The sequence below is a fragment of the Neovison vison genome, chromosome 2 (assembly GCF_020171115.1).
Source record: "Neovison vison isolate M4711 chromosome 2, ASM_NN_V1, whole genome shotgun sequence".
In the NCBI taxonomy this organism is placed as follows: Eukaryota; Metazoa; Chordata; class Mammalia; order Carnivora; family Mustelidae; genus Neogale; species Neogale vison.
This window is the reverse complement of record NC_058092.1, coordinates 65,424,815-65,449,403: the sequence shown is the minus strand read 5'-3', so window position 1 is coordinate 65,449,403 and position 24,589 is coordinate 65,424,815. Positions and strand designations below refer to the sequence as shown.

Genomic DNA, 24,589 nt, shown 5'->3' with positions numbered 1-24,589 from the left:
AGGTTTCAATAAATATTTCATTTGATCTTGATTTTGGCCTAGAGGAAAGTGGGAGATATGAATTTCTCCTTTGCACATGTGGAAAAGGAAACGGAATTACTTTCAGAGAATCTAAGCCCTAAGAAGTTGGTAGAAGAAGGAGGGGAGGAGAGAAAACAGAGTTGAGTTGGGTTGCCTAATACTCCTGTCTGTGCATAAGGTCGGAAACCTGAGGCCCTTCAGTGGCCAGCCTTAATGCAAATTCTCTAATGCATTGAGACAAGACTTGCTAAAGGTCGTGTAGTGTAAATATAGAAGAGGAGGAGAACATGTGTAAAAACGACAGGAGCCTGAAGCCTAAAACTGCTCTGCATGTACTGGGTCCTGGTGCTGGAGCTACTCTCTGAGTGACAGGGGTGAGGGCAGGCCGGGGTCTCCGCACCTGGGCCCAGCTACCGCGGCCACGCCCCAGGGGCGGGGCGGGTTATCCTGGCAGCTCCGCCCCTTCCCGCCCTACCGCGACGCCCCAGACGCCTGCGGCGTCCGCGGAGACACCGGAAGGAGCTGCGGCTGCTGCGGGAAGTGGCCGGTGCGGGAGGCGGGGATCCCGCGGGCATCGCTGCGGAGCCGTTTCCCGGCCTTCCTGACGCGACACCTCCCCTCTCCGAATCCCGGGGAGTGAAAGAGGATTTTGCGGAGGTGCGGCCGCAGGCCACCGTTGGCCGCGCTGGCGGGGTCTGCGGGGAAGGCCGTGGAGGTGAGCGCGACGCTCCTGGGAGGGGCGCGGGGCCGGAGGGCGCTTCGCCTGCCGCCGGGGGCCGGTCTTGGTTCTCGCTCTCGCGCTCTGGGGCTGCAGCCGCTGCAGTGGTCTCTCTTTCTTGTTCTGGGGAGGTGGTGGGCGCGCGGGCGAGATGAAGGCCTAGGTCTCTGTGCTCTGCGTTACAGGAATGATCTGGTGCCGCCACGGCGGGGATCGGCGAAAGACGCAAGTCAGTCGTATTTTTAAGAAAGGGTCCCCAGGGGAGTGTCGCCTGGGAAGCGGGAGGCTAGAGGGGGAGGCGGATCCCGGAGACGGGCCCCGCTCCTTTCCACGGTGTCCCCTCTGGTTTTCCAGTCCTCCGCGGTGGGCGCAGGCGATTGGAAGCCCCGCAGCGCGCTGGCTTCCAGGTCCTGCTTTCGCTTTACCGCGCAGTTGAGGTGCTCGGACCTATTTATGCAGCCCTAAAGCCCCGTTATTCATTGTTATTAACGGGAAAGTCCTAGGTGCCACCGTCCCTGGAATTTCTCTTCGATCAGTATTTGATCCATGTTGTTTCAGAGGTTATTCCTTACAGTCTGTCCATCTGCAGCTTTTGTTTGTGTCAAATTTCCATAGTGTGTAGTTGCCCAGACTTTTACTCATATATTTTCCAAGTACAAAATATTTTTCATTTGAATGTTTACAGGGTGCAGGTTGAACTATTGTTTGAGAATCTTCTAGGTGTTTTGCACTCAACATTTTCTTATAATTAGCCTTAGGCCTGGAAAATTGGGCCAGAGGGTAAAATCCTAGCCGGAACATGCATAGGCTCTAAACTGAGGACGAATTTTACCACAAGGCTCTCTAGACTTCTTGCCTAAGAGATGTATGGAATTATATAATTTTTAAAGTTTAATTAGATTATTTTTCCTTTAAGAAAAGCCTCTTTAAAAAATAATGATGGGGCGCCTGGGTGGCTCAGTGGGTTAAGCCGCTGCCTTCGGCTCAGGTCATGATCTCAGGGTCCTGGGATCGAGGCCCGCATCGGGCTCTCTGCTCAACAGGGAGCCTGCTTCCTCCTCTCTCTCTGCCTGCTTGTGATCTCTCTCTGTCAAATAAATAAATAAAATCTTAAAAAAAAAAAAATAATGATGTTGTCTTTGATCAATTTCTAGTTGAGGCGATTTTATCATTTGGGAAGGTCTGACCAAATCAGATAATAAGCTCTTTTACTTGAACCTAATACAAATATTATTATTGAATTCATGATACTAAAAGGGAAAAGTAGGAATCTTATTGATAGGTAATGCTAATTTTAAAAGAAGGTAACAATAATAGTTACATTATGCTGGCAGATTTGGGTTGTTTCATTTAGTTTGGTAGGATTGGAAGAAAAGGACCATATGAAAAGTATTCCAGGAATAAAATATTTGACCTTCTGTATGCAAGAGGTATAATCTATTTAAGATTGCATCTTATTTTTGATCTCGTTTATTGCCAACTTTCACTTTTTTGTCTTTCATAAACTACCAATAACCAAGTAACAGTGCAGTTTAATGGCATTAGCTTGTAGTAGTTTATTTTAAATATTTGAAATTCTGAGTTGAGATCATTTTTAATTTTTATGCATTGCTGTTAGAATTTTCAATGACCTTTCATATGTGCAATCTTAGTTGAACCTCATGCCAACTTTCTGAATTAGGAGTGCCAAGAAGTGGTCTTTTCCCATGACAGAAGCATTTCAAAATTGTGTAAAGATCAGAACTTCCTTAAAGCCTGAAATAATCTTGCTGAAGTAACCTTTGATAAAAATTGGAATTCAAATAGATATTAGAACACTGTGAATTATAAAATAAGACTATGGATTCTGCAAGAAAATGAAGTACATAAATGATGAAAGATTTTTTTTTTTAAAGATTTTATTTATTTATTTGACAGACAGAGATCACATGTAGGCAGAGAGGCAGGCAGAGAGAGGGGGAAGCAGATGTGGGGCTTGATCCCAGGACCCTGAGATCATGACCCGAGCCGAGGGCAGAGGCTTAACTCACTGAACCACCCAGGCGCCCCAATGATGAAAGATTTTTGGTGAGAGATGTGAAAAATGGACATCTTTTAAAAAGAAAGTAACAAGTAACAGCATTTTTTAAAAAGTTTTAATTATTTAAGTAGTCTAAGCCAAACATGGAGCTTGAATTCACAACCCCCAGATCAAGAGTGACATGCTCCTCTGAGCTAGACAGAAGCCCTAGTAACAGCTCCTTCTTCAGTGCAGTTTTTAAAGTTTTTTTTTTTTTCAAGTTTGCATGTGATGGCAAGAGCATTTTGATAAATAGGGTAGTTCCAAAGAATCTAAGTGCAGTGGTATAATCATCTATAAAAAGGAGCATGAGTTTGTATAGTATAATATATATATATGTATAGTATATATAGTAAGATAACTTTTATTTTTATTATTGTTATTATTATTTTTTTAAGATTTTATTTATTTATTTGACAGAGAGAAATCACAAGTAGGCAGAGAGGCAGGCAGAGAGAGAGAGGGAAGCAGGCTCCCTGCTGAGCAGAGAGCCTGATGCGGGACTCGATCCCAGGACTCTGAGATCATGACCTGAGCCGAAGGCAGCGGCTTAACCCACTGAGCCACCCAGGCGCCCCTATTGTTATGTTTTTAAAGTGAGGTCTGTGCCCATCGTGGGGCTTGAACTCATGACTCTGAGATCGAGTCCCATGCGCCAGGTATTCTGAGAACTGATACTTTAAAAATTTGTGCATGTATCAAAATAAAGTGTTTTTTTTTTTTTTTTAGATTTTATTTCTTTATTTGATAGAGCTCACAAGTAGATGGAGAGGCAGGCAGAGAGAGAGAGAGAGATGGAATCAGGCTCCCTGCTGAGCAGAGAGCCCGATGTGGGACTCGATCCCAGGACCCTGAGATCATGACCTGAGCCGAAGGCAGCGGCTTAACCCACTGAGGCACCCAGGTGCCCTCAAAATAAAGTTATTTTAAAAGGCAAAGTAAGTAAACATCTGTAAGTTTACCAGGGAGACCCCTTTTGAAAATAAAAAGCATGAATAGTGGTTTCTGCCTTCAAAGAACTTATAGTCAATCTTGTAGTCAAGTAGGCTAATTTTTTTTTTTTCCACTGCTACTCTAAGTGCGAATATTACAACCAGGAATTTAGGTGAGGGAGACATTACTTGTAATTGAGTGGTGGATATGGTGTTTGAGATATGTGAGCTTTGAAAGGTTTTCTACAGGGAAATATTGTAGGACATTTCTAAAATAAAAAGATAATTGTGTTCCTGGAAAGATACAAGTTAATTTAAGAAAGGATCAGTAGAACAATTTGGCTAATAGTAAGTTATGGGTTATGTAATTTAGTAATAGGAGATGAAAAAGACAAATTATGAAAGACTTCATTCATTAAAGGTGTTTGATCAGAAGAGGTATGTATTCCATATGAATATAGATTGAGTTTTAATTGGGAGAAGATGAGACCAGGAGATTCCTTGGGCAGCTTTAGGTAATACCCATAGCATTACTTTTGTGGTCCTTGTAGTTTCTCTGAAGTGCTATCTTGAAAGCAGGCCTTTAGATAAAAACATTGGTGCAGAGGTGCCTGGCTGGCTCAGTTGGTAGAACATGTGAATCTTGATCTTAGGGTCATGAGTTTGGGCCCCATGTTAAGTAAAGTTACTTAAATTAAAAACAACAGAAAGATGTGAGTTCAGGTGAGATGCTGGAAACAGCGGTGAGGGAGCGGGTAAAGAGTTAAGGTAGGGAAAAAAAGCCAGTGAATGGGGTCTGGTGTGTGTGCAGGGGGGCATTAGTCCTGTGAAGATTTTTGTAGAACTGCTTCAGAATTGTCCTATCAAATGAAGGGAAGTTGAGTTTTTCCCCTTACTTCCAGATCTCTAATAGCTCTAATCATTGAAAATCTTCACCACTGACTGGGATTGCTAATGCTAACTTTCTCCAGTTAACATAAAAGAGAAAGGATTCCTCACACATAAAAGAAAGGATCATTATGTCCAAATATTTGGAACACATATATCAAGTCTGCCAACCTTTGTCTTCTGTCTAAACATCCTTACTTGAATTATTTTATGTATTTTATTATTATCTCATTCTCTTCAAAGCACGTGATATGTGTTGTTTTTTTTTCTTTTTAAAGATTTATTTATTTGAGAGAGAGTATATACACAAGAATATTCAAGCAGACTCCCTGCTTAGCACAGAGCCTGAGGCAGCTAGATCTCAAGACCCATGAGATTGTGACCTCAGCCGAAATCAAGTCAGAGGCCTTGCAGACTGCTAACCCAGTGCCCCAGCACTTTACATGTACTTTATATATACACCCCAGAACTCCATGAGGTAGATAATTATGCTCATTCCAGATTTTTAGATGAGGGAATTGAAGCACAGAGAAATAACTTAATCCCCGGTCAGAAACCTAGGACATAGAACCCAAGTAGCCTTGTTCTAGGAAATACTCGTAGCCACAGTGTTGTCTTATCAGATAGTTTTCAAATTATTTATTTTTAAGGATTTCTATGGAAGGTATTCTTATTCTGTAGCTTTTAGTATTCTTTATAAATAAAATATCCCAGATATAATCTAGTTAATTCTTTTTAAAAAAAGATTTTATTTATTTATGACAGAGATAGCAAGAGAGAACACAAGCATGGGGGAGCTGGAGGGGAAGAAGTAAGCTCCCCACTGAGCAGGGAGCCCAATATGGGGCTTGATCACAGGACACTGGGCTCCTGACCTGAGCTGAAGGCAGTCTTAAGGACTGAACAACCCAGTTGCCCTATATAATCTAGTTTGTGAATATGATAAGGCTGATTCCTCTTTTTATTCTGAAACCTTTTGATAAATTGAGTAAGAATTGCACTGTTGTTCCATGCATCTGCTAGAGTCTGGATTCTAAACACTTGAAACCCTTTTAGTGTCACTTTATTTTTTTTTTTTTTTTAGTGTCACTTTAAACAGTAGATGCTCTGAACCCTGATAGGGAATATGGTATGATCATCTTCGTTAATTTTAGTTTATTTTTCCAAATAGTTTATTTCTTCTTTAAAAACTGTTACTTTCAGGGTCACCTGGGTGGCTCAGATGGTTAAGCGTTTGCCTTCGGGTCAGGTCCTGATCTCCAGGTTCTAGGATCCAGCCCCTCTTCAGTCTCCCTGCTCAGTGGGGAGCCTGCCTTTCCCTCTCCCCTTGGCTCTCCCCACTACTTGTACTCTCTCTCGAATAAATGAAATCTTAAAAAGAGAACAACTATTTCCAGTTAATTTTTTTATTGGTTTTAATTTTAATTTCAGTGTAGTTAACATATAATGGTATATTAGTTTTAGGCGTACAATGTAGCGATTCAAAATTCTATACATCCTAAGTGTACTCTTTACTCTCCATTATCTATAAAAAATATTCACAGTTAAAACATGGGGCTTAAAAAAAAAACAAAAACAACAACAACAACAAAAAAAACATGGGGCTTAAATTTACAACCCTGAGATTAAGAGTTGCATACTCTACCTACTGAGCCAGCCAGGCACCTCTAAAAAAAACTTAATTTTTATAATTTTATAACTAGATTTCACAAGCCTGCCTTCTGTGCCTTTATCCAGATTTTTGTTAAAAATACAAACAGTTCTGCCACCTGCTAGTGAAGACTTTCTGGATTTGTATCAGTCTTCTCTAAAACTATTAAATTATTTACCAGTTTTCCTGAAGTAAATTTTTTCCCATGGTTGCTGGAATCTGACTATATCTTTGACAATAGACTAGACAATGGAATGTAGACAGTTTCTCAACATTAAAAGGTTCTTATTAGGCCACCAATTATGCCCTGATTTGTAACAAATAATAATAACATAGGTCCCTATGCTTTTCCTAAAATTTGAATATGTGCTCTTCTTATTTGGATGGCACGGGCAGAATTTTGGGCATGAAACTTGATGGTACAGCCAAGGTATTCCCTCTTTCCCCCAGCTTAAAAGTAGTATCTTCAGAAGCAGTTTTGAATCTGCAGATGGGCAATTGAGCTGTAAATTATAGAACGTGAATTCAACCAGGAACATTTTTTAGTTGGGGTTATTGCCATCATTATAAGGCTGAGAAAATTTCAAATAAGTCTAGTTAGTGTAGATAGAGGAAAAGGTTGCCAGATAAAAGATTGCAAAAGTAAGGACAAATTGAGGTCAGTTATGGAAAGACTTAATTTCCATGCAGAGCTTGAATTTTCTTGTGGTCCCTGGTGATTCCTATCCTGTGAACCACAAGCTTCTGGAGGAATCTCAGAGTTTTGTGGGATCTACATCTATATACTGAACGAAAGGCATTTTCATGTACATTTATTTTCACTGCCTTTGTGTTGTCTCTCTTTTCTAATGCCTAGTACCTGTCTTCCCTGGACAAACTGTCAAACCAGAATGAAAACACGCATGCTGCCTTTCTTTTGGTATACATCGGAGAAGAAATTGAAGTAGCTTGAACCCCTGTTGCCTTGCCCTATTGTGTCTAAATATCCTACTCTCAATAAATCTTTATCAAAAAAAGGAATAAAAGAATGATTTTATTATCATAGTGAATTAATTGAGTAAAACTAGGTAACTAGAGTATTAAAAGCCTTCTGTTTAGTGTTAATGTTTAATTATAAGGAATACTAAATTGCCTTGGTACAAATTACTAGCTTTTGTTTACATGCACTAGTTCTCATTAAATTATTTAGATACCAAAAAATTAATACCAGACTCCAGAACAGAAAGTACTTAATCTTTCCCCAGTCTTCATTTCTTTGCTCTGAAGCAAAAGAGTATGTATCCTTAAGTAACTATATTTTTATAGGTCTACATCCAGATACATTGTGCTGTAATGCAGGTTTTAAATTTTTACTTTAGTGGTTTCATTTAGTATGTATTATTCTGTATCTTCTTTTTTTCTAACCCAACATTTGTGTACTTTAGATCTATCCCTGTTGATAAATTATCCATCCATTTCAAGTGGTCGAACTGTTGTGTAGTATTTATTTGTGAATGTACCTTTATATATCCATTCTTCTAATGATGGACTTAAAAGATTCTTTTTTTGGACTTAAAACATTTAAAAATCAAAAGCAAGATTAAAACTATCTAGAAAGCAATAAGAAAATTTCCGTTTAATTGGCCAACATTGGTATTTAGAGGAAAATGGATACTAAGTAAATACTTTGATTAAGTAAAAAAAAAAAAAAAAGGAATTGATACTCATATTTAAGGATTAAGAAAATAAAACCAAAACCAAGAAGGACATGGAAATTAAAGATAAAACTGTAATTAATGGAGTTGGAAACAACAGAACAAAAATAGTGGAAAGGATAAATTGCAAAGCTGATTCTTTGCAAAGCTCAATGAACTAGATAAAAAGGAATGAGAAAGGAAACAGCAAAGACACATGTATAGGAGAGATTAATGTAATGTTACGCAGATTTTTTTAAAAGATTTTATTTATTTATCAGGGTGCGCACGTGCACAAGCAGGCAGAGTGGTGGCGAAGACGGAGAGAGAAGCAGGCTTTCCGCTGAGCAAGGAGCTTGATGTGGGACTTGATCCCAGGACTCTGGGATCATGACCTGAGCCGAAGGCAGCGGTTAACAGATTGAGCCATCCCGGCGTCCCATGTTATGCAGATTTTGACAATATTACATGCACGCTATGGTGTCAGGTTGAAAATTGAGAGGGCATGCATGATTTAATAGCAAAATATAAATTAGTAAATTTGATCCAAGAAGTGAAAAACTTGAATTGACCCATTCCCACTAAAGGGTCAAAAGATGATTGAAGGTATATCCTCCAAAGATGCACCATAGCAGATAATTTCACAACTGAGTTTCATTTAATTTGTAAAGAACATACAATAATGATAAATAATAAAACCTTTTCTATGGTACAGAAGATGCAAAGTTACTGAAATATTCTACAATATTCTTCCAATGGATTGGGAATGTAAAGTGGTGTAGCCACTATGGCTGCTGGTATATATGTGTACATGTAGTATGGTGATTCCTCAAAAACTTAAAAATAGAATTACCATATGATCCAGCAATTTTTTTTGAAAGATTTTATTTGGCAGACAGCAAGAGCAGGAACACAAGCGGAGTGGGGGAGGGAAAGTAGGCTTCCCGCTGGGCAGGGAGCCTGACTCAGGGCTCGATCCCAGGACCCTGAGATCATGCCCTGAGCCGGAGGCAGATGCCCAATCGTTGAGCCATACCAGCAATTTTTTTTAAAAGTTTATTTATTTAAACACCCAATGTGGGACTGAAAGTCAGAACCTTAAGATAAGAGTTGCGTGCTCTACCAACTGAGTCAGCCAGGCACCCCCGTCCAGGAATTTCACTTCTGGATATCTACCTAAAAGAAGTAAAAGCAAGGACTTGAAGAGATAGTGTACAGCTGTGTTCTTGGTAACATTATTCACAATAGCCAAAAGTTGGAAGCAACCCAAAGTCCAATGATGGGTGAATGAATTAACAAAATGTGGTATATACACGCACCACTGAATGTTATTCAGCCTGGAAAAGAAAGGAAATTCTGATATGCTTACAAAATGGATGAATCTTTAGGACATTAGGCTAGGTGAAATAATGTCATCACAAAGACATACTGTATAATTCCACTAAAAATGTCATTGGACCCCCAGACGAGTCAAATTCATAGTGAAAAGTAAAATGGTGGTTGCCAAGGGCTGATGGGAGGTTGAATGGAGAGTTTCTATTTAATGACTGTGGAATTTCAGTTTTGCAAGTTGAAAAGAGTTCTGGATATTGGTTTACAACAATGTGAAAGTTGTACAATGTTGGTTGTACGACAGTGTGAATGTTGTGTAGTGTTGCTCAACTGTACACTTAGAAATGGCTCTAAGATGATAAATCTGTTTGTATTTCATCAAAATTAAAAACTTAAATCGTTTGAAGAAATATTTGCAGTGTAGAAATTCTATTTGAATCCAGAAGATAGGATTAATTTTAACAAGAAGAGATTATGGACTCAGCAGTAAAAAAAAAAAAGACAAAGGTCAAAGAAGCAGTTAATGAAAGAGCAAATCTAGGAGTCCATAAAACTTAGGAAAAGGCACTCAGACTCACTGGTTGTCAAGGAATACAAATTAAAGTACTAGTGAATTCTTTTTTTAAAAAATATTTTATTTATTTATTTGACAGACAGAGATCACAAGTAGGCAGAGAGGCAGGCGGGTAGAGAGGAAGGGAAGCAGGCTCCCTGCCAAGCAGAGAGCCCTACACGGGGCTCCATCCCAGGACCCTGAGATCAAAACCTGAGCCCAAGGCAGAGACTTTAACTTGCTGAGCCACCCAGGTGCCCCAGTGAATTTTAACAATGTGCCTAATAAATGGTAAAAGTAAAAAAAACTTTTGTTTTGTTTTTGCTAGTACAGAAAATGGTGTTGCTGTGCAGAAAATGGTATATTCCCTTATTAGTGGAGATGTGAGTTGTATAATTTTTGAAATGGGATCTTGCGAAATCTGTTTTTACAAACTGGCCCGTGTTAAGATTATGTGGGCCTTTTTTTTTTTAAACACTTCTGTTTTTTTTAAGTAATTTTTATGCATAATGTAGGGCTTAAACTCAGAATCTCAGGTTCAAGAGTCTCACACACTGCTGACTGAACCAGCCAAGAATCCCAAGATCATATGGTTATTTTTAATGGCAGAATATGGAAACAAAGAGAATATTCATCTCTAGAAGAATTAATTGCATAATTTATGCATTGCATGCATCATGACATATGTGTATCCAAGAAAAAGCTGAGAGAGGGGGATGTCTGTATTGTTGGCCAAAAAAGGCCATATAGGTCTCTATTTCTATATTTGACTTTATGAGCATGAAAAGATTTTGAAGTATATACGTAGGTTTTGTAGTGCAGATATGCTGGTAATAAATTCTTTCAGCATTTTTATTTTGTTTTATTTTTTTCAGAGATTTTTTATTTGAGAGAGTGAGCAGAGCATGCTGGAGAGAACATGAGGGGGTGCTGCGGAGGGAGAAGGAGAAGCAGACTCCCCACTGAGCAGGAAACCTGAGGCAGGATCAATCCCAGGATCCTGGAATCCTGGGATCATGACCTGAGCCCAAGGCCTGACAAGGATGATTAAGCCATCCAGACATCCCACTTTCAGCATTTTTATAAGAGGTCCTTATTTTACCTTTATTTAGAAAGCTGTTTTCCTAGGTATGGAGTAGTGATTTGACAGTGATCTTTCAATACTGTGCACGTTTCTCCTCTATCTTCTGGCTTGCTTTGTTTCTAGCATATGTTATTGGCCTGTCTTGGTTACTTTGAAGATAGTGTTTTTATTACTGGTTTTAACCAACTTCTTTGTTTTTAGCCACACCTCGCCTGTCAGGCAGCCCCATGGAGGGTGTGGTGGGGAAACCAGTAAGTGATTTGTTTTTGTCCCCCTTAAGTGATTTGTTTTTGATGTGCCATGGTGTAATTTTCATGTGTCTTGTGCTTTGAGTTCGTTGTGTTGCTTTAATTTGTACGATTTTAGTATTTATCAGATTTATACTTTTGCATCCAACTGAGTGATACTCTCGTTTAATTTTCTCAGTCTTTTTCTGTATTTCAATTTGTAGTGTAGTTCTCTTTAAAATGTGCATCCTTGGGGCACCTGGGTGGCTCAGGTGTAGAGTATCTACTCTCGATCTCAGCTCAGGGCTTGATCTCATACCATGAGCTCAAGCCGTGTATTGGGCTCCAGCTGGGCCTGGGGCCTACTGAATGAATGAATGAATGAATAAATAATAAATAAAGTATATCCTTTATCCTGTCATCTGTGTTATTTCTGGATGTCTTTTTTTCCTTGCTGAGGATCTGATTTTTCTTCATTTATCTTGTAATTTTTTTGAATTATAAAAGATTTTATAACTGAATGATGACAAAATATGATACAGAGCAACATAAATATGGTTACTGCCCCATGGACATCTTCATAGCACAGGGGCATTTCAAGGGAGTGGGCTTAAGACATCAGATGTGCCTTGAAAACAAGGGGAGATGAACAGGAGATGTGCAGTCATGCTGGACAAAATTATTTCTCAATACTTTTTTTAGTGTTTTTTTTTTTAAAGTTAATTTCAATTAATTAACATGTAATGTATTATCAGTTTCAGAGGTAGATTTCAGTAATCCATCAGTCTTATGTAATACCCAGTGCTTAGTGTATCATGTGCCCTCCTTAATGTTCATTACCAAGTTGCCCCAACCCCCCACTCCCCTCCCTGGAGGGAAATAAACCCTCAGTTTATTTCCTATGATTATTAGAGTCTCTTCTGGTTTGTCTCCCTCTCTGATTTCGTCTTGTTTTACTTTTTCCTTTCTTCCCCTATGATCCTTTGCCTTGTTTCTCAAATTCCATATATCAGTGAGATTATATGATAATTGTCTTTCTTTGATTGACTTATTTTGGTTAGCATAATACTCAAGTTCCATCCAAGTCATGGCAGATGGCAAGATTTCATTTTATGAATTGCTGAATAGTATTCCATTGTATATATATACCGCATCTTCTTTTTTTGTTTTCTGTGTTTTTTGTTTTTTTTTTTTTAATACCACATCTTCTTTATCCATTCATCTGTTGGAGATCTGGGCTTTTGCCATAGTTTGACTATTATGGATATTGCTGCTGTAAGCATTGGGGTGTAGGTGCCCCTTTGGATCACTACATTTGTATCTTTGGGGTGAATATCCAGTATTGTAATTGCTGGGTCATAGGGTAGCTCTATTTTCAACTTTTTGAGGAAATGCCATCTGTTTTCCAAAGTGGCTGCACCAGCTTGCATTCCTATCTTACAATTTTTTTTTTAAGATTTTATTTATTTATTTGACAGAGAAAGATCACAAGTAGGCAGAGAGGCAGGTAGAGAGAGGGAGAAGCAGCAAACAGAGAGCCCAATGCGGGGCTCAATCCCAGGACCCTGGGATCATGACCTGAGCCAAAAGCAGAGGCATTAACCCACTGAGCCTCACAGGCTCCCCTCCTGTCTTGTAATTTTTATTGGATGCCAGGCATTGCCATTATTACTGTATTGTCTGGTGCTGTTTTTTGTTTGTTTGTTTGTTTGTTTTGTTTTTGTTTTTTTAAAGATTTTATTTATTCATTTGACAGAGATCACAAGTAGGCAGAGAGGCAGGCAGAGACAGAGAGGAGGAAGCAGGCTCCCTGCTGATCAGAGAGCCCGATGTGGGGCTTGATCCCAGGATCCTGGGATCATGACCCGAGCCAAAGGCAATGGCTTTACCCACTGAGCCACCCAGGCGCCCCTGTTTTTTTTTTTTTTTTTAATTTCTTTAAATATTCTTAGGTTTGTTCTGGGACACAGTTAAGTGTCTTGGGAGTAGTTTGGCACAGTAATACTTGTTTTGAGCTTTTAAAAGGCAGAACAAAAGTAGCTTTAGTCTAGGGGTACTTTATTTCCTATTACTGAGGAAATCCCCTCTGAGTACTTTATTCCTTCTATATTATGAAGGCTTTAAACTGTTACTTTTGGGGGGGGCACAGACAAATCTGTGTTGGCTGTGAGGATTGTTCTACATATTCCCTTCCAGTACTTGCCCTTGCTTAGGGTAGTTTAATCACATGTACATGCATGCTTATCAGTTCTCAGCTGAAAACCTAACAGTAGCCCTCTACAAATCTCTTGAGTTTATTTAGTTGTTTCTTCTCTGTTACTCTGCCTTATGAATTCTAGCCCCCTTGGCCTTTCTACGTTTTCAGCTCTGTCCCTTCAACTCAAGGAGATTGCTGGGCTCTGTGTTTTCTCTATATATACTATGGCCTAGAAGTTCTTTCTAGGCAGTAAGGTGGGGTAGTTGCCATGTTGCCTGTTGTCTGATGTTTGATAACCATTGTTTTATATACATTGTCTGGCTTTTTAGTTTATTAAGGTGAGAGTGTAAATCTATTTCCTGTTACTCCATAATGGGCTGGCAGTAGAGATAATTGGTTGAGAGGAAAGAAATATCTAAGCACAAAAAGAAGCGAGAGGTGGGGAAGATTACCAAACATCCTAAAACATAAGTAGGAAATGGAAAATATTAACAGTTATTTTAAGTTTAGCTTCATGCTTCTGAAAGTCTGGAGCATGGCTGTTTAATCTTATGTAATAATGTAATGTTTAACGACCTCTTATTTTAGAAAGCAAGTGCATGTACACACACATGAGCATGGAGAGGGGCAGAGGGAAAGAATCTCTAGCAAACTTTCTGCTGAGAGTGGAGCCTGATGCAGGGCTCAATCTCATGATCCTGAGATCATGACTTAAGTGGAAATCAAGAGTCAGATGCTTTACTGACTGAGCCATCTAGGCATCCCTAATTTTATGTAATAATATGTTTAGAAATAACTGTTTATTTACTGTTAACCCCCAGGGTGATGTCCTTTGCATTTTATAGGTTGCAAGATAATTTTGGACTATTTTATTTAATTGAAACTTTTTGTTTAATGTATTTAGTAATGTGGTAATATTTTAGCATTTATAAGTGTTTATTCTTTCCTAGTTAAGTTCTTATTTTTTCCCAAAGAGTGTTCTGAAAACCCAAAGATAAACCAAGGGCATGGAAAGCCTTATTATTAAGAGTGTACATTCAAAGAAGATCTAGAAGTACAGAATTTTAAACTTGAGACTTTTACTTGGAAATCACTCACTTTACTTGAACCAATCAGAAGATTTCTATGCATAGAATGCTGTATGTCAGTTAGCTCCATGATTCATTAGATTTACAGTGGAGATAGATAAAATTTAGTGACATTGTAATATTCCTAGCATTCTTTTTCTCAGTTATATTTGTAATATTGTGATATCTTGGAGGTCGTTAAGTATATTGGTAACTTTCTGCCTTCTGTTTTGTTTAATGGAGTTGAGGAAATTCCTGAAGAATATTAGGAAAATTGTAATTGCTATGGGAAACTGAGTCTTAAACTTATGGTCTTATGGGGAAGACTGGTCATATAAAAAAAAGTATATAATGAGACGCTGCAGAATGCCTAATGAAATTTTATGTCCTTGTGTATGTCTAGTTGTGTGTGTATGTACACACGACATGTACTACCTCATTTAATCCTTCAAATACCCCCATAAGTTAGTTATGCCATTCTGCTCTTATTGGTATCTTCAGTTCTATTTGACTTCAGAGTCTTCCTCCTACCTATAAGATACATAGGTGGATTGAAATCCTTATTCTGCCAAGTGCTGACAATGGGAAGTCAGTCAGATTTGCTTCTCTTAGCCATATGTGAAATGAAGATAATAATGGTACTCTGCCTCAGGGTTGTTGAAAGGATCTTGTGATAATGTGGTTTTTACTGTGGGACGATTTTGTCCCTTTGAGGACATAATTTTATATTGTAGTTGCTAAATCTCAGAATGGTGAGGGTGTTCTGACATCTAAGGGTAGAAGCAAGATTGTTGCTAACTACCTTACAATGCACAGTACAAACTCCCACAACAAAGATCTGGTCTAAAATGTTAGTGGTGCCAATGTTGAGAAATTCTGATCTGTGACCATCTTGCTATTTCTGTTTTCCTAACATACCAGATAATTTCATTTATATCATTACTAGGGGCTGCTGCTAGTATGAAAACAAATGTTTCCATTTGACTATTCTTTCCCTTTAATTCCTGTTGTAGCCTATGGGTTAATCTTAAAAAAAAAAAAAAAAGGTTAAGAGTACTTGAATAACTCAAACGTCCCCCCTTTTATTTATATTCTAAAATGTGAAGTGGGAGAAAGGGAAAAGTAGCAAAAATAATGCAGAAACAAATTTACATTGACACATAGGTATCAGTTTTAATAAAATGTTAATTTTGTAGAGAAATTGTCAATGTGCACTTAAATTCTGAAAGTAAGTATATTTGAAAAATATATTCTAGGGTAGACTTGTAAACACATGTACTTATTATTTTAGCCTTTGTTTATTTTTATTTTTCTTTAAGATTTTATTTATTAGAGAGCACATGTGCCCATGCATGCACAAAAGTTGGGGGGAGGGACAGAAGGAGAAGGAAAAGCAGACTTCCCACGGAGGGAGCCCGATGCAGGGCTTGATCCAGATCCATGACCCCAATATCATGACCTGAGCTAAAGGCAGACCTTAACTGACTGAGCCACCCTGGCACCCTGTCCTTTATTTTAATCGTTTTTAATATATTAACATTTTTTAAAATATATTAACATTTTTTAATTAATATTTTTTGGCTATTTGTCCTGTAGGTATTACCTCATTTGGAAATACTTGGGAGACAGGAAAAAATTTCTAACAAAATGGCAGCTTTTCGAAACCATTGTCTGCATTTGGATTCAGTTGGTGAAATAACAAAAGAAGACTTAATACAAAAATCTCATGTAAGATACAGGGTTTTTTCCTTCTTTACAAAATTAGCTTGATTTTTCTCCCAAATATGTATTTTCTAAGTAAATTACTACAATACTCTGTTTCATGAGCTCTAATTTTTTTCTGTACTATTACTAGTCAATTGTATGTATTTGGCTGTGTCAATATAATGATAATGTTGTCTATGTGATTTTTGTTTCATAGGGTACTTGTCAGGATTGTAAAGTCAGAGGACCAAATCTTTGGGCATGCCTGGAGGTATGTAAGTTTCTTTCCAAAAGTTTAGTATTATAAAAATTTATATCTGAATAAGGTAAATAAGATTTTTTGACACTTAAAGTATTTGATAAATGAATATACCTTAAAAAGAGCATTACTGATAATAATAAAAATTAAACTAAACTTTGGGTTTTTGGTTTTTTTTTTTAAGATTTTATTTATTTATTTGACAGAGAGTAGGCAGAGATAGGTGGGGGGGAAGCCGGATGTGGGGCTCCATCCCAGGACTCTGAGACCATGACCTGAGCCAAAGGCAGAGGCTTAATCCACTGAGCCACCCAGGTGCCCCTAAACTTTGGGTTTTTAACTTGTGGTGCTTTTGCAGAATTTTAGTAAATCATTAAAATATTTTGTGCTTGCCTTTATTAGAGGTGACATAGCTTTTAGCTTAAGAGATATTCTCATTTTATTCTTCTCTTCCCAGTACCTTTTCGTTAAAATAATTGACTGTGTAAAGCCACTTAGTCATGAAGTTAAAACCTGTAATCAAAACTTAATTGTAACTGCAGTGTTATTATACATTTATACATGTTATAAAATGCTTTATTTTTCTTCTTGTATAATTATTTACAGAATAGATGTTCATATGTTGGTTGTGGTGAATCCCAAGTAGATCACAGCACCATACATTCTCAGGTATGATATAGAAGGTTTTTTTCTATTTATTTCTTTGCTTGCTTGCTTTTTAAGTTTTTAATTTACTTCCAGTTGAAGTACAGTATTGTATTAGGTTTTGGTGTACAATACAGTGATTCAACAGTTGCATACATCACCCTGTGTACAGAAAATTTTCAGGTAGGATATTTTTTAAGGAGAACCTTAAGGAAAGGGAAAGCAAATACAACATTATTTGAAGTTTTAGTTCAAAATTTTGCCCTTTTTCATATAGAGGTGTTAGCTTATTCTTTTTAAAAGGTGGGGAGGGGGATTGCTAAGTTCATTATTAGATTGGGGTTGTAATTAAGAGAGTAATGATTTGAGAAGTATGCCTCCTGATTCATGAAGATGATAGTTGTAATTTTAGGAGATGTGAAGATTGAAGTTGAGTGGATGCCTCTGCTTGTGATGGGGCCTGGCTAACTTCAGGTCTCAACTCTTACTACCTTCCCCTGCCCGTTCTCTTAGCTAGAGTTCCCTTTCTACTTCATCCTGGGGTTTGGTGCTTGTCTGTAATTCTGGCATGCCTCTTTTTAATATTAGGTAGAACTCCCATTCTAGACTGCAAGTTTCTTGAGAATGAACTGGCTTTTTCACATTAATATTTCTGTCATGTCAATTATTCTCAGTCAGGGTTCTTCAAGAGAATTAAGCCTGAATATCCCAAGGCTCTCAGGCAACATTATACCTACAAAGGCCAGAGATTTATATATGCAAGATCACACGTTCACTATTCCTTGAGCTGTTTTTTGCTTTGACTTATGTCATTGGGCTCATTGATTTGCCACTCGGATATTCTGGAATAGTTACTGTGCTTTTGTCAATTATTTTCTTATATTACACTTACTTGCTAACTGTAAATCAGAGTCTTACTCTTGTGTTTGTCTTCATGTTGAACAGTGGTAAAAAATGACAATAGAATAATTCCTAGAGTAGGGTTACTTTTCACTGTATTTGAGCAATTTACCGGAAGAATGTGTTTTTGGTGTTCCGGTTTTAACTCTTTTGAGTATATTGTTATTCATCAAAGGCCAGCAGTTTACCTTATGGTTTTTAAAAAGATTTATTTGTTTATTAGAGAGAGAGCACAAGCGAATGAGGGGAATGGCAGAGGGAGAGAAGACTCCACTGAATACAGAGCTGGATGCAGTGCTCAGTCTTAATGAGCCTGAGATCACAATCTGAGCCAAAACCAAGTGTTGGATGCTTAACCGACTGAGCCAAATAGGCACCCCCTTACATGATTTTTAAGTTTATTATTATTATTTTAAAAGATTTTATTTATTTATTTGACAGACAGAGATCACAAGTAGGCAGAGAGGCAGGCAGAGAAAGAGGAAGGGAAGCAGGCTCCCTGCCGAGCAGAGAGCCTGACGCAGGGCTCAATCCCAGGACCCTGAGATCATGACCTGAGCCGAGGACAGAGGCTTTAACCCACTGAGCCACCCTGCTGCCCCTAAGTTTATTATTTTTTTAGTAATCTCTACACCCAGCATGGGGGTTGAACTCATGACACTGAGATAAGAGTCCCATGCTTCCAACTGAGCCAGTTAGGTGCCGCCTTATATGATCTTTTGAAATGTTTCCAGCTCTATCTAATTTTGTTTCCTCTTCTCCCCTCCTGTGAAATTATATAGGAAACAAAGCATTATCTAACTGTGAACCTTACCACTCTTCGAGTATGGTGTTATGCTTGCAGCAAAGAAGTATTTTTGGATAGGAAATTAGGAACTCAGCCTTCTTTGCCTCATGTGAGATCACTTCAGCAAACACAAGAAAACAATGTCCAGGTAATAATCTAACTTTATTTAACTAAAGTATCATACATTTTCAGGTAGTGATTTCAGAATTTATCATGTAGTTGAAATTTAAAACAACTGTACCTAATTTGTACTTGAAAAATTTATGTAATATGCATTTTTTTCTTGATTGAAACACTAAGGCTAGCTTTTGTTCTTTTGTAGAGTAATAGGTTATGGTAAGATCGAAGCCCACTTCTCTAAAGATGGAAAAGCACCTGTTGTGTTTTAAAACTTAAAAAAAAATGGTTAAAAAAGTATATTTTTTCTATAAAAAAGTATATACTTTTTTCTAAAAAAGTATATCTTTTACTAGCAATCTGGTTTTAGGAGAGAGGGCAGGCCTTTGATAGGGAATTAGAAATACTAATTCAGCTCTTTTTTTTCATTTCTATCCCTTCTCTACCCCCATTTATATTACTAGGAACATTTTACTAATTTATCAAAAACCAGATAGGATATCTTAAAGCTTAGCATTCACGTTTGGTTCCAAAATATGTGTGGGCTTGCAAAGATTGGTCACTTTATTTTGAGAATTTTCAGTTATATAAAAAGAGGAAAAAGGAAATGAAAAAATTAGAGCAGTGGCTTCTAACTTATTTTACCCATTTGCTCTATATGGTTTAATTAACAGATTAATGAGATTTTTCCTCACATGTCATAAAAATCACATTGTATTTGTATTCTTTTCTTCCTTGATACCAACTCTTTTTTTTTATTATTTTTTAGATTTTATTTATTTATTTGACAGAGAGACAACAAGAGAGGGAACACAAGCGGGTGGAGTGGGGAGGGAGAAGCAGGCTTCCCGGTGAGCAGAGAACATGACACCAGGCTTGATCCCAGGATCCCGGGATCCTGGATCATGGCCTGAGCTGAAGGCAGATGCTTAACCACTGAGCCACCCAGGAGCCCTGATACAGACTCTTCTATTTTTCTTTTGTATCTTTATCATATTTTGATAGTAGGCATTTATGCTAATAAAGTAGCTCGCCATACACATTCTATAACTAAAATGACTAGATTTTAGAGAAGGTATAACTTGCTGCATTTCTAGTTTTACTGTTGAATGGCTCTAGTGGGTAAATCACCACATTACCATTACTGTTTTTCCCACTGATATTTATCATTCAGAAATGTGGTGTTTTTTTGATTCCTTGATAGTTTGAAAGTAAATTTTTTAAAAAAAGATTTTATTTATTTATTTGAGAGAGAGACAATGAGAGAGAGCATGAGAGAGGAGAAGGTCAGAGGGAGAAGCAGACTCCCCATGGAGCTGGGAACCTGATGCGGGACTTGATTCCTGTACTCTGGGATCATGACCAGAGCCGAAGGCAGTTGCTTAACCAACTGAGCCACCCAGGTGCCCCGAAAGTAAATTCGTGTGAACATTCTTGCATTACTAACAAATATGTGGTAACAGAGTGTAATCCCATAAGGAACTAATAACAATTTATAAGGGTAGTGCTAAAGGTGGTTGAAAAAAATAAGTGCAGATAGTTCACAAAAACGAAATATAAGTAAAAACACATTAATAAAATAATCATCCCTGACTTAAGTAAGTTAAAACAGCTGTCTGTTGACATTTCTGCATACTCTTTTTTTTTTTTAAAGATTTATTTATTTATCTCAGAGAGAGAGAACAAGCAGAGGGCCAGAGGCAGAGGGAGAGAGAATCCCAAGCAGATTCTCTGCTGAGTGCAGAGGCCAATGTGGTGCTCAATCTTAGGACCATGAGATCACAAACTGAACCGAAAGCAAGAGTCCATAGCTCAACCTCCTGTGCCACCCAGGCATCCTGAGATTTCATACTCTTAATGAATGTTGAACCTGGTTGGATAAATATACTGATACTTTTCTGATGGCTTGTAAATAATTCTCTAGTGAGATATATTTATAAAACATCAGTCAAAGGCATGAGTTTAATTTCATGCAACTTCCTGATCCCATTGTTGAAGAAATTACTCAGAAGAAAAAATGTTATTTGTACATATTTTTTTAGTATCAAATTTCTATGCTATTTGAATCCAATTCATTGGAGCATTAATTATAAAATAATATTGGAAACCATTCAAATGTCATTAGTGCAAGTTTTTTCTGGGAGGTAAAATTTTAAGTGATTTTTTTTAAGTCTCTGTACTTAAATATAACTAAGTGAGACTATGGGGCCAACTCAAATGTTCAGTATCTACAGATACCAGGAAAGTAAGGTGAATGTATAAAGTGGGTGGGTATAAAAGTACATATGCATGCATTGTTGAGGTGGAATAAGGCTATAATAAGTTGGAGAAGCCAAGCACATGCTAAATGCATGCTGCTTCTTCAGTTTCTTTCTTTATCTGAGTGTTGCTAAATGGATTCACTGTGGTTTGATCATCTGTTACAAGAGAACTTGCATAATCTGAGTTTTATGTGAGCTCTCCCAATTTTCAAAATTTAGATCAAAGTTTTTCTTTTGTTAGGCTTTGTCTCCTTTTTTTTTCTTTTTTTTTTTTTTAGCGTGCGCTAGCTGATCACCAGTTGTAACCTTTGAGTTAAGCCAATACTTGAAAATTAATTCTGGAACATTTTATTACTATTTAAAAGAAGTGCACTATTTCATAAACAAAAGGATGCAAAATAAATAAGGTAGCAAGAGATCAAGAGAGATTGTAGGTCTAAAGATAAGTTGGTGTGTTATAATAGAATAACTTAAGTATTTTTTTCCTGTGAAAAGTTAAAGAAGTCTGAGAAGACAGTGTAGGGTATTCCACTTAGATTTCTTTTAGCCGTGATGTGATCTCACTGAATTGGATTGGAATTCACTGAATTAATTGTGTTTAAATTCAGAAAAGTCACAAGTGGCTTTGTTGAATTCAAGTACATATTTTAATATAGAGTGACAGGCTCTTACCTAGTGTAAATCCTTACTGCTTTCAAGTTACAAATGTAAATTTTTTTGATATAAGTATAAATTTTATTCTGATCAGTAATACCAGAGTTTGTTCTTAATAGTTTTAAAATAACATCTCTTAACTTTTAGCCTGTAGATGTATATGAGATAAAATTTAAAAAAATTTTTATATTAAAGATTTTTTCAAGTTGGCTGTCTTTTCTTTTATGAAGGATTTTAAAATACCGAGCAATACAACATTAAAAACTCCTCTGGTTGCTGTATTTGATGATTTGGACATAGAAGTGGAAGAAGAAGATGAACTTAAGGCAAGAGGTAAAATAATTCTCCTGTCGCACCTTTGTATGGCACTACCCATTTCTTTAGGAAACTGTGTAATGTGAAAATTTCAAATTCCAGAAGTGAAAGGGACTCTACTGAAGTTGATGACCAAAAAAGAATTCACTTTTGTATTATTGTATTTGTAAGAAAAGTAGACTGATAACTTTGAATGATGCTTGGTTTCTCTGACATCACTTTACCAAAGCCCACAATTCTTAGTATAAACTGTCTGTATATAATATAGTACAAATTTTGTGTTTTGTAACTGATACAAGGGAATTTTAATTTTTTAAATGTGTATTTAAATAATTATTTGAAAATTAACATTTGTACAAGCCTGAAGTCAGAGTTGTTCAAGTTGTTATTTTGTATTTCCATTAATAAATTTTTTTCATAATGTATTTTTTTAAATTCTTAATTTTTTTGAAAAATTGTGGGGTTCAAACTCACAACCCCAAGATCAGAGTCTTATGCTCCACCAATTGATCCGGTCAAGCACTCCTATTTTGTATTTTCTTTTTTAAAGATTTTATTTATTTATTTGACAGATCACAAGTAGGCAGAGAGGCAGGCAAAGAGAGAGGAGGAAGCAGGCTCCCTGCTGAGCAGAGAGCCCGATGTGGGGCTTGATCCCAGGACACTGGGATCATGACCTGAGCCGAAGGCAGAGGCTCTAACTCACTGAGTCACTGGGTGTCCCTATTTTGTATTTTCTTAGCATAGATTGGGAACCATAATAAGTACCATATATAGTTACATATTTGGTAAACATTTATAAAATTAAGTCATTGCATTATTGAATGATAACATAATTTATGATTTTTCTAAATAGGTCTTACAGGTTTGAAAAATATTGGAAATACTTGTTATATGAATGCAGCTTTGCAGGCTCTTTCTAACTGGTAAGTAGTTAAATTAATTTTGTATAACTTTTTTAAAGTCATTCTTTGCGGAAGACAAAAAGAAGTCATTCTTTGAGCAGATGACCATGCTGCTAGTATACGGGCATACCATCCTGAATGTGCCTGATCTCTTCTGATCTTGGAAACTAAGCAGGTTGGGTCTGGTTAGTACTTGGATGGGAGGAAACCATGCTGCTGTAGTATGCTTAAGGAATAAAAAAAAAAAAGAAAAAATGAGAGGAGAAAAAAAAGAAATACACATTAATAGTGATATAAGAAAGAATAATAATTCTATTCAATTTCCTTAGCCAACAGGATCCCATAAGTCCTTAGCTGTACTTTTCTCGCCATCCTCAATGCATTCCTCTCCTTCCATCTTACTTTCTGAAATGATCCCATTTATAAAATTATGTGGATTAACAAACTATGTAAATGTCTTGAAAAAGTTTTTTTTTTTTTCTTTCTTGTTAATCCTCAAGGTAGAGTAGGCAGGAATCCGGGTTGGGACATAATCCATTGTTTTCCCAGTGGGGTTACTCTATTCATGTCTATAGTTTCCTGAGACTTCTGGTTCTCGCTTAGCCCCTAGGTGGTTGTGTGTCTTTGAGCAAGTTATTTGTTTTTACATGTAGAACATGAGCTTGAACTAATTTCTGAAATTATTTTTAGTTAGGGGATGCTATGAAAATATTCTACTCTTTTCACTAGGTGGAAAAGTCAGTATTCAGATTTTTTTTTCTTTTTTCCTTTTCTTTTAGTTTTTATTTATTTATTTGACAGAGACAGTGAGAGAGGGAACACAAGCAGAGGGAGTGGGTGAGGGAGAAGCAAGCCTTCTGCTGAGCAGGGAGCCCAGTGCAAGAGTTGATCCCAGGACCCTGAGATCATGACCTGAGCCAAAGGCAGATGCTGTTAAGTCCATCTGGTCTAATAATATGTAGTTTAAGTCCAGTGTTTCATTATTTTCTGTCTGGAAGATTAAAGATGGGTATTGAAGTCCCTTACTGTTACTGAATTGCTATTTATTTCTCCCTTTTTTTTTTTTCTAAAGATTTTATTTATTTATTTGACAGAGAGAGAGAGAGAGAGAGAGAGATCACAAGTAGGCAGAGAGAGAGAGGGGGAAGCAGGCTCCCAGCTGAGCAGAGAGCCCGATGTGGGGCTCGATCCTGGGACCCTGAGATCATGACCTGGGCTGAAGGCAGAGACTTAACCCACTGAGCCACCCAGGCACCTTTATTTCTCCCTTTAGATCTGTTAATACTTGCTTTGTATATTTAGCTGGCCCTCTGTTAGGTATATAAATATTTACAAATGTTACCCTCTTGATGAACTGATCCCTTTATCATTTTATAATGCCCTTCTTTATATATTGTTACAGCTTTGAGTTAAAGTCTGCTTTGTGTAATATAAGTATATAGCTATCCATTTTCTCTTCATTTCCACTTGCATGGAATATCTTTTTAAGATAGCCAGTTTGTTCTGGGTCAGGGTTTGGTCCTTTGTCCAATCTGTTTTATGTAACCATTTGAAAAGACTCACAGAGGTTCCCTCCAGCTAATCACACTCATAAAAGACGCTATTGCCTTTTAAGTTGCTAACTTGAACCACCAGATAGA

At 37.4% G+C, this 24,589-nt stretch overlaps 1 protein-coding gene across 7 annotated transcripts in view; it reads left to right on the top strand.

The window, feature by feature from the left end:
- The first annotated feature begins 551 nt into the window (after window positions 1-551).
- USP33 (ubiquitin specific peptidase 33) overlaps window positions 552-24,589 on the top strand; it is a 53,499-nt gene continuing 29,461 nt past the window's right edge. For 2 of the 7 annotated variants that reach the window (XM_044238499.1, XM_044238498.1), the window contains exons 1-9: window positions 552-736; window positions 10,703-10,916; window positions 11,113-11,162; window positions 15,999-16,130; window positions 16,324-16,377; window positions 16,972-17,034; window positions 18,693-18,845; window positions 21,960-22,062; window positions 22,901-22,970. In XM_044238499.1, the coding sequence (XP_044094434.1) occupies window positions 10,871-10,916; window positions 11,113-11,162; window positions 15,999-16,130; window positions 16,324-16,377; window positions 16,972-17,034; window positions 18,693-18,845; window positions 21,960-22,062; window positions 22,901-22,970 (671 nt within the window). In that variant the 5' untranslated portion in view covers window positions 552-736; window positions 10,703-10,870. Of the gene's footprint in view, window positions 737-10,702; window positions 10,956-11,112; window positions 11,163-15,998; window positions 16,131-16,323; window positions 16,378-16,971; window positions 17,035-18,692; window positions 18,846-21,959; window positions 22,063-22,900; window positions 22,971-24,589 lie in introns of those variants that run through there. The other 5 variants (XM_044238501.1, XM_044238500.1, XM_044238502.1 and 2 more) reach the window with 5 other exon arrangements.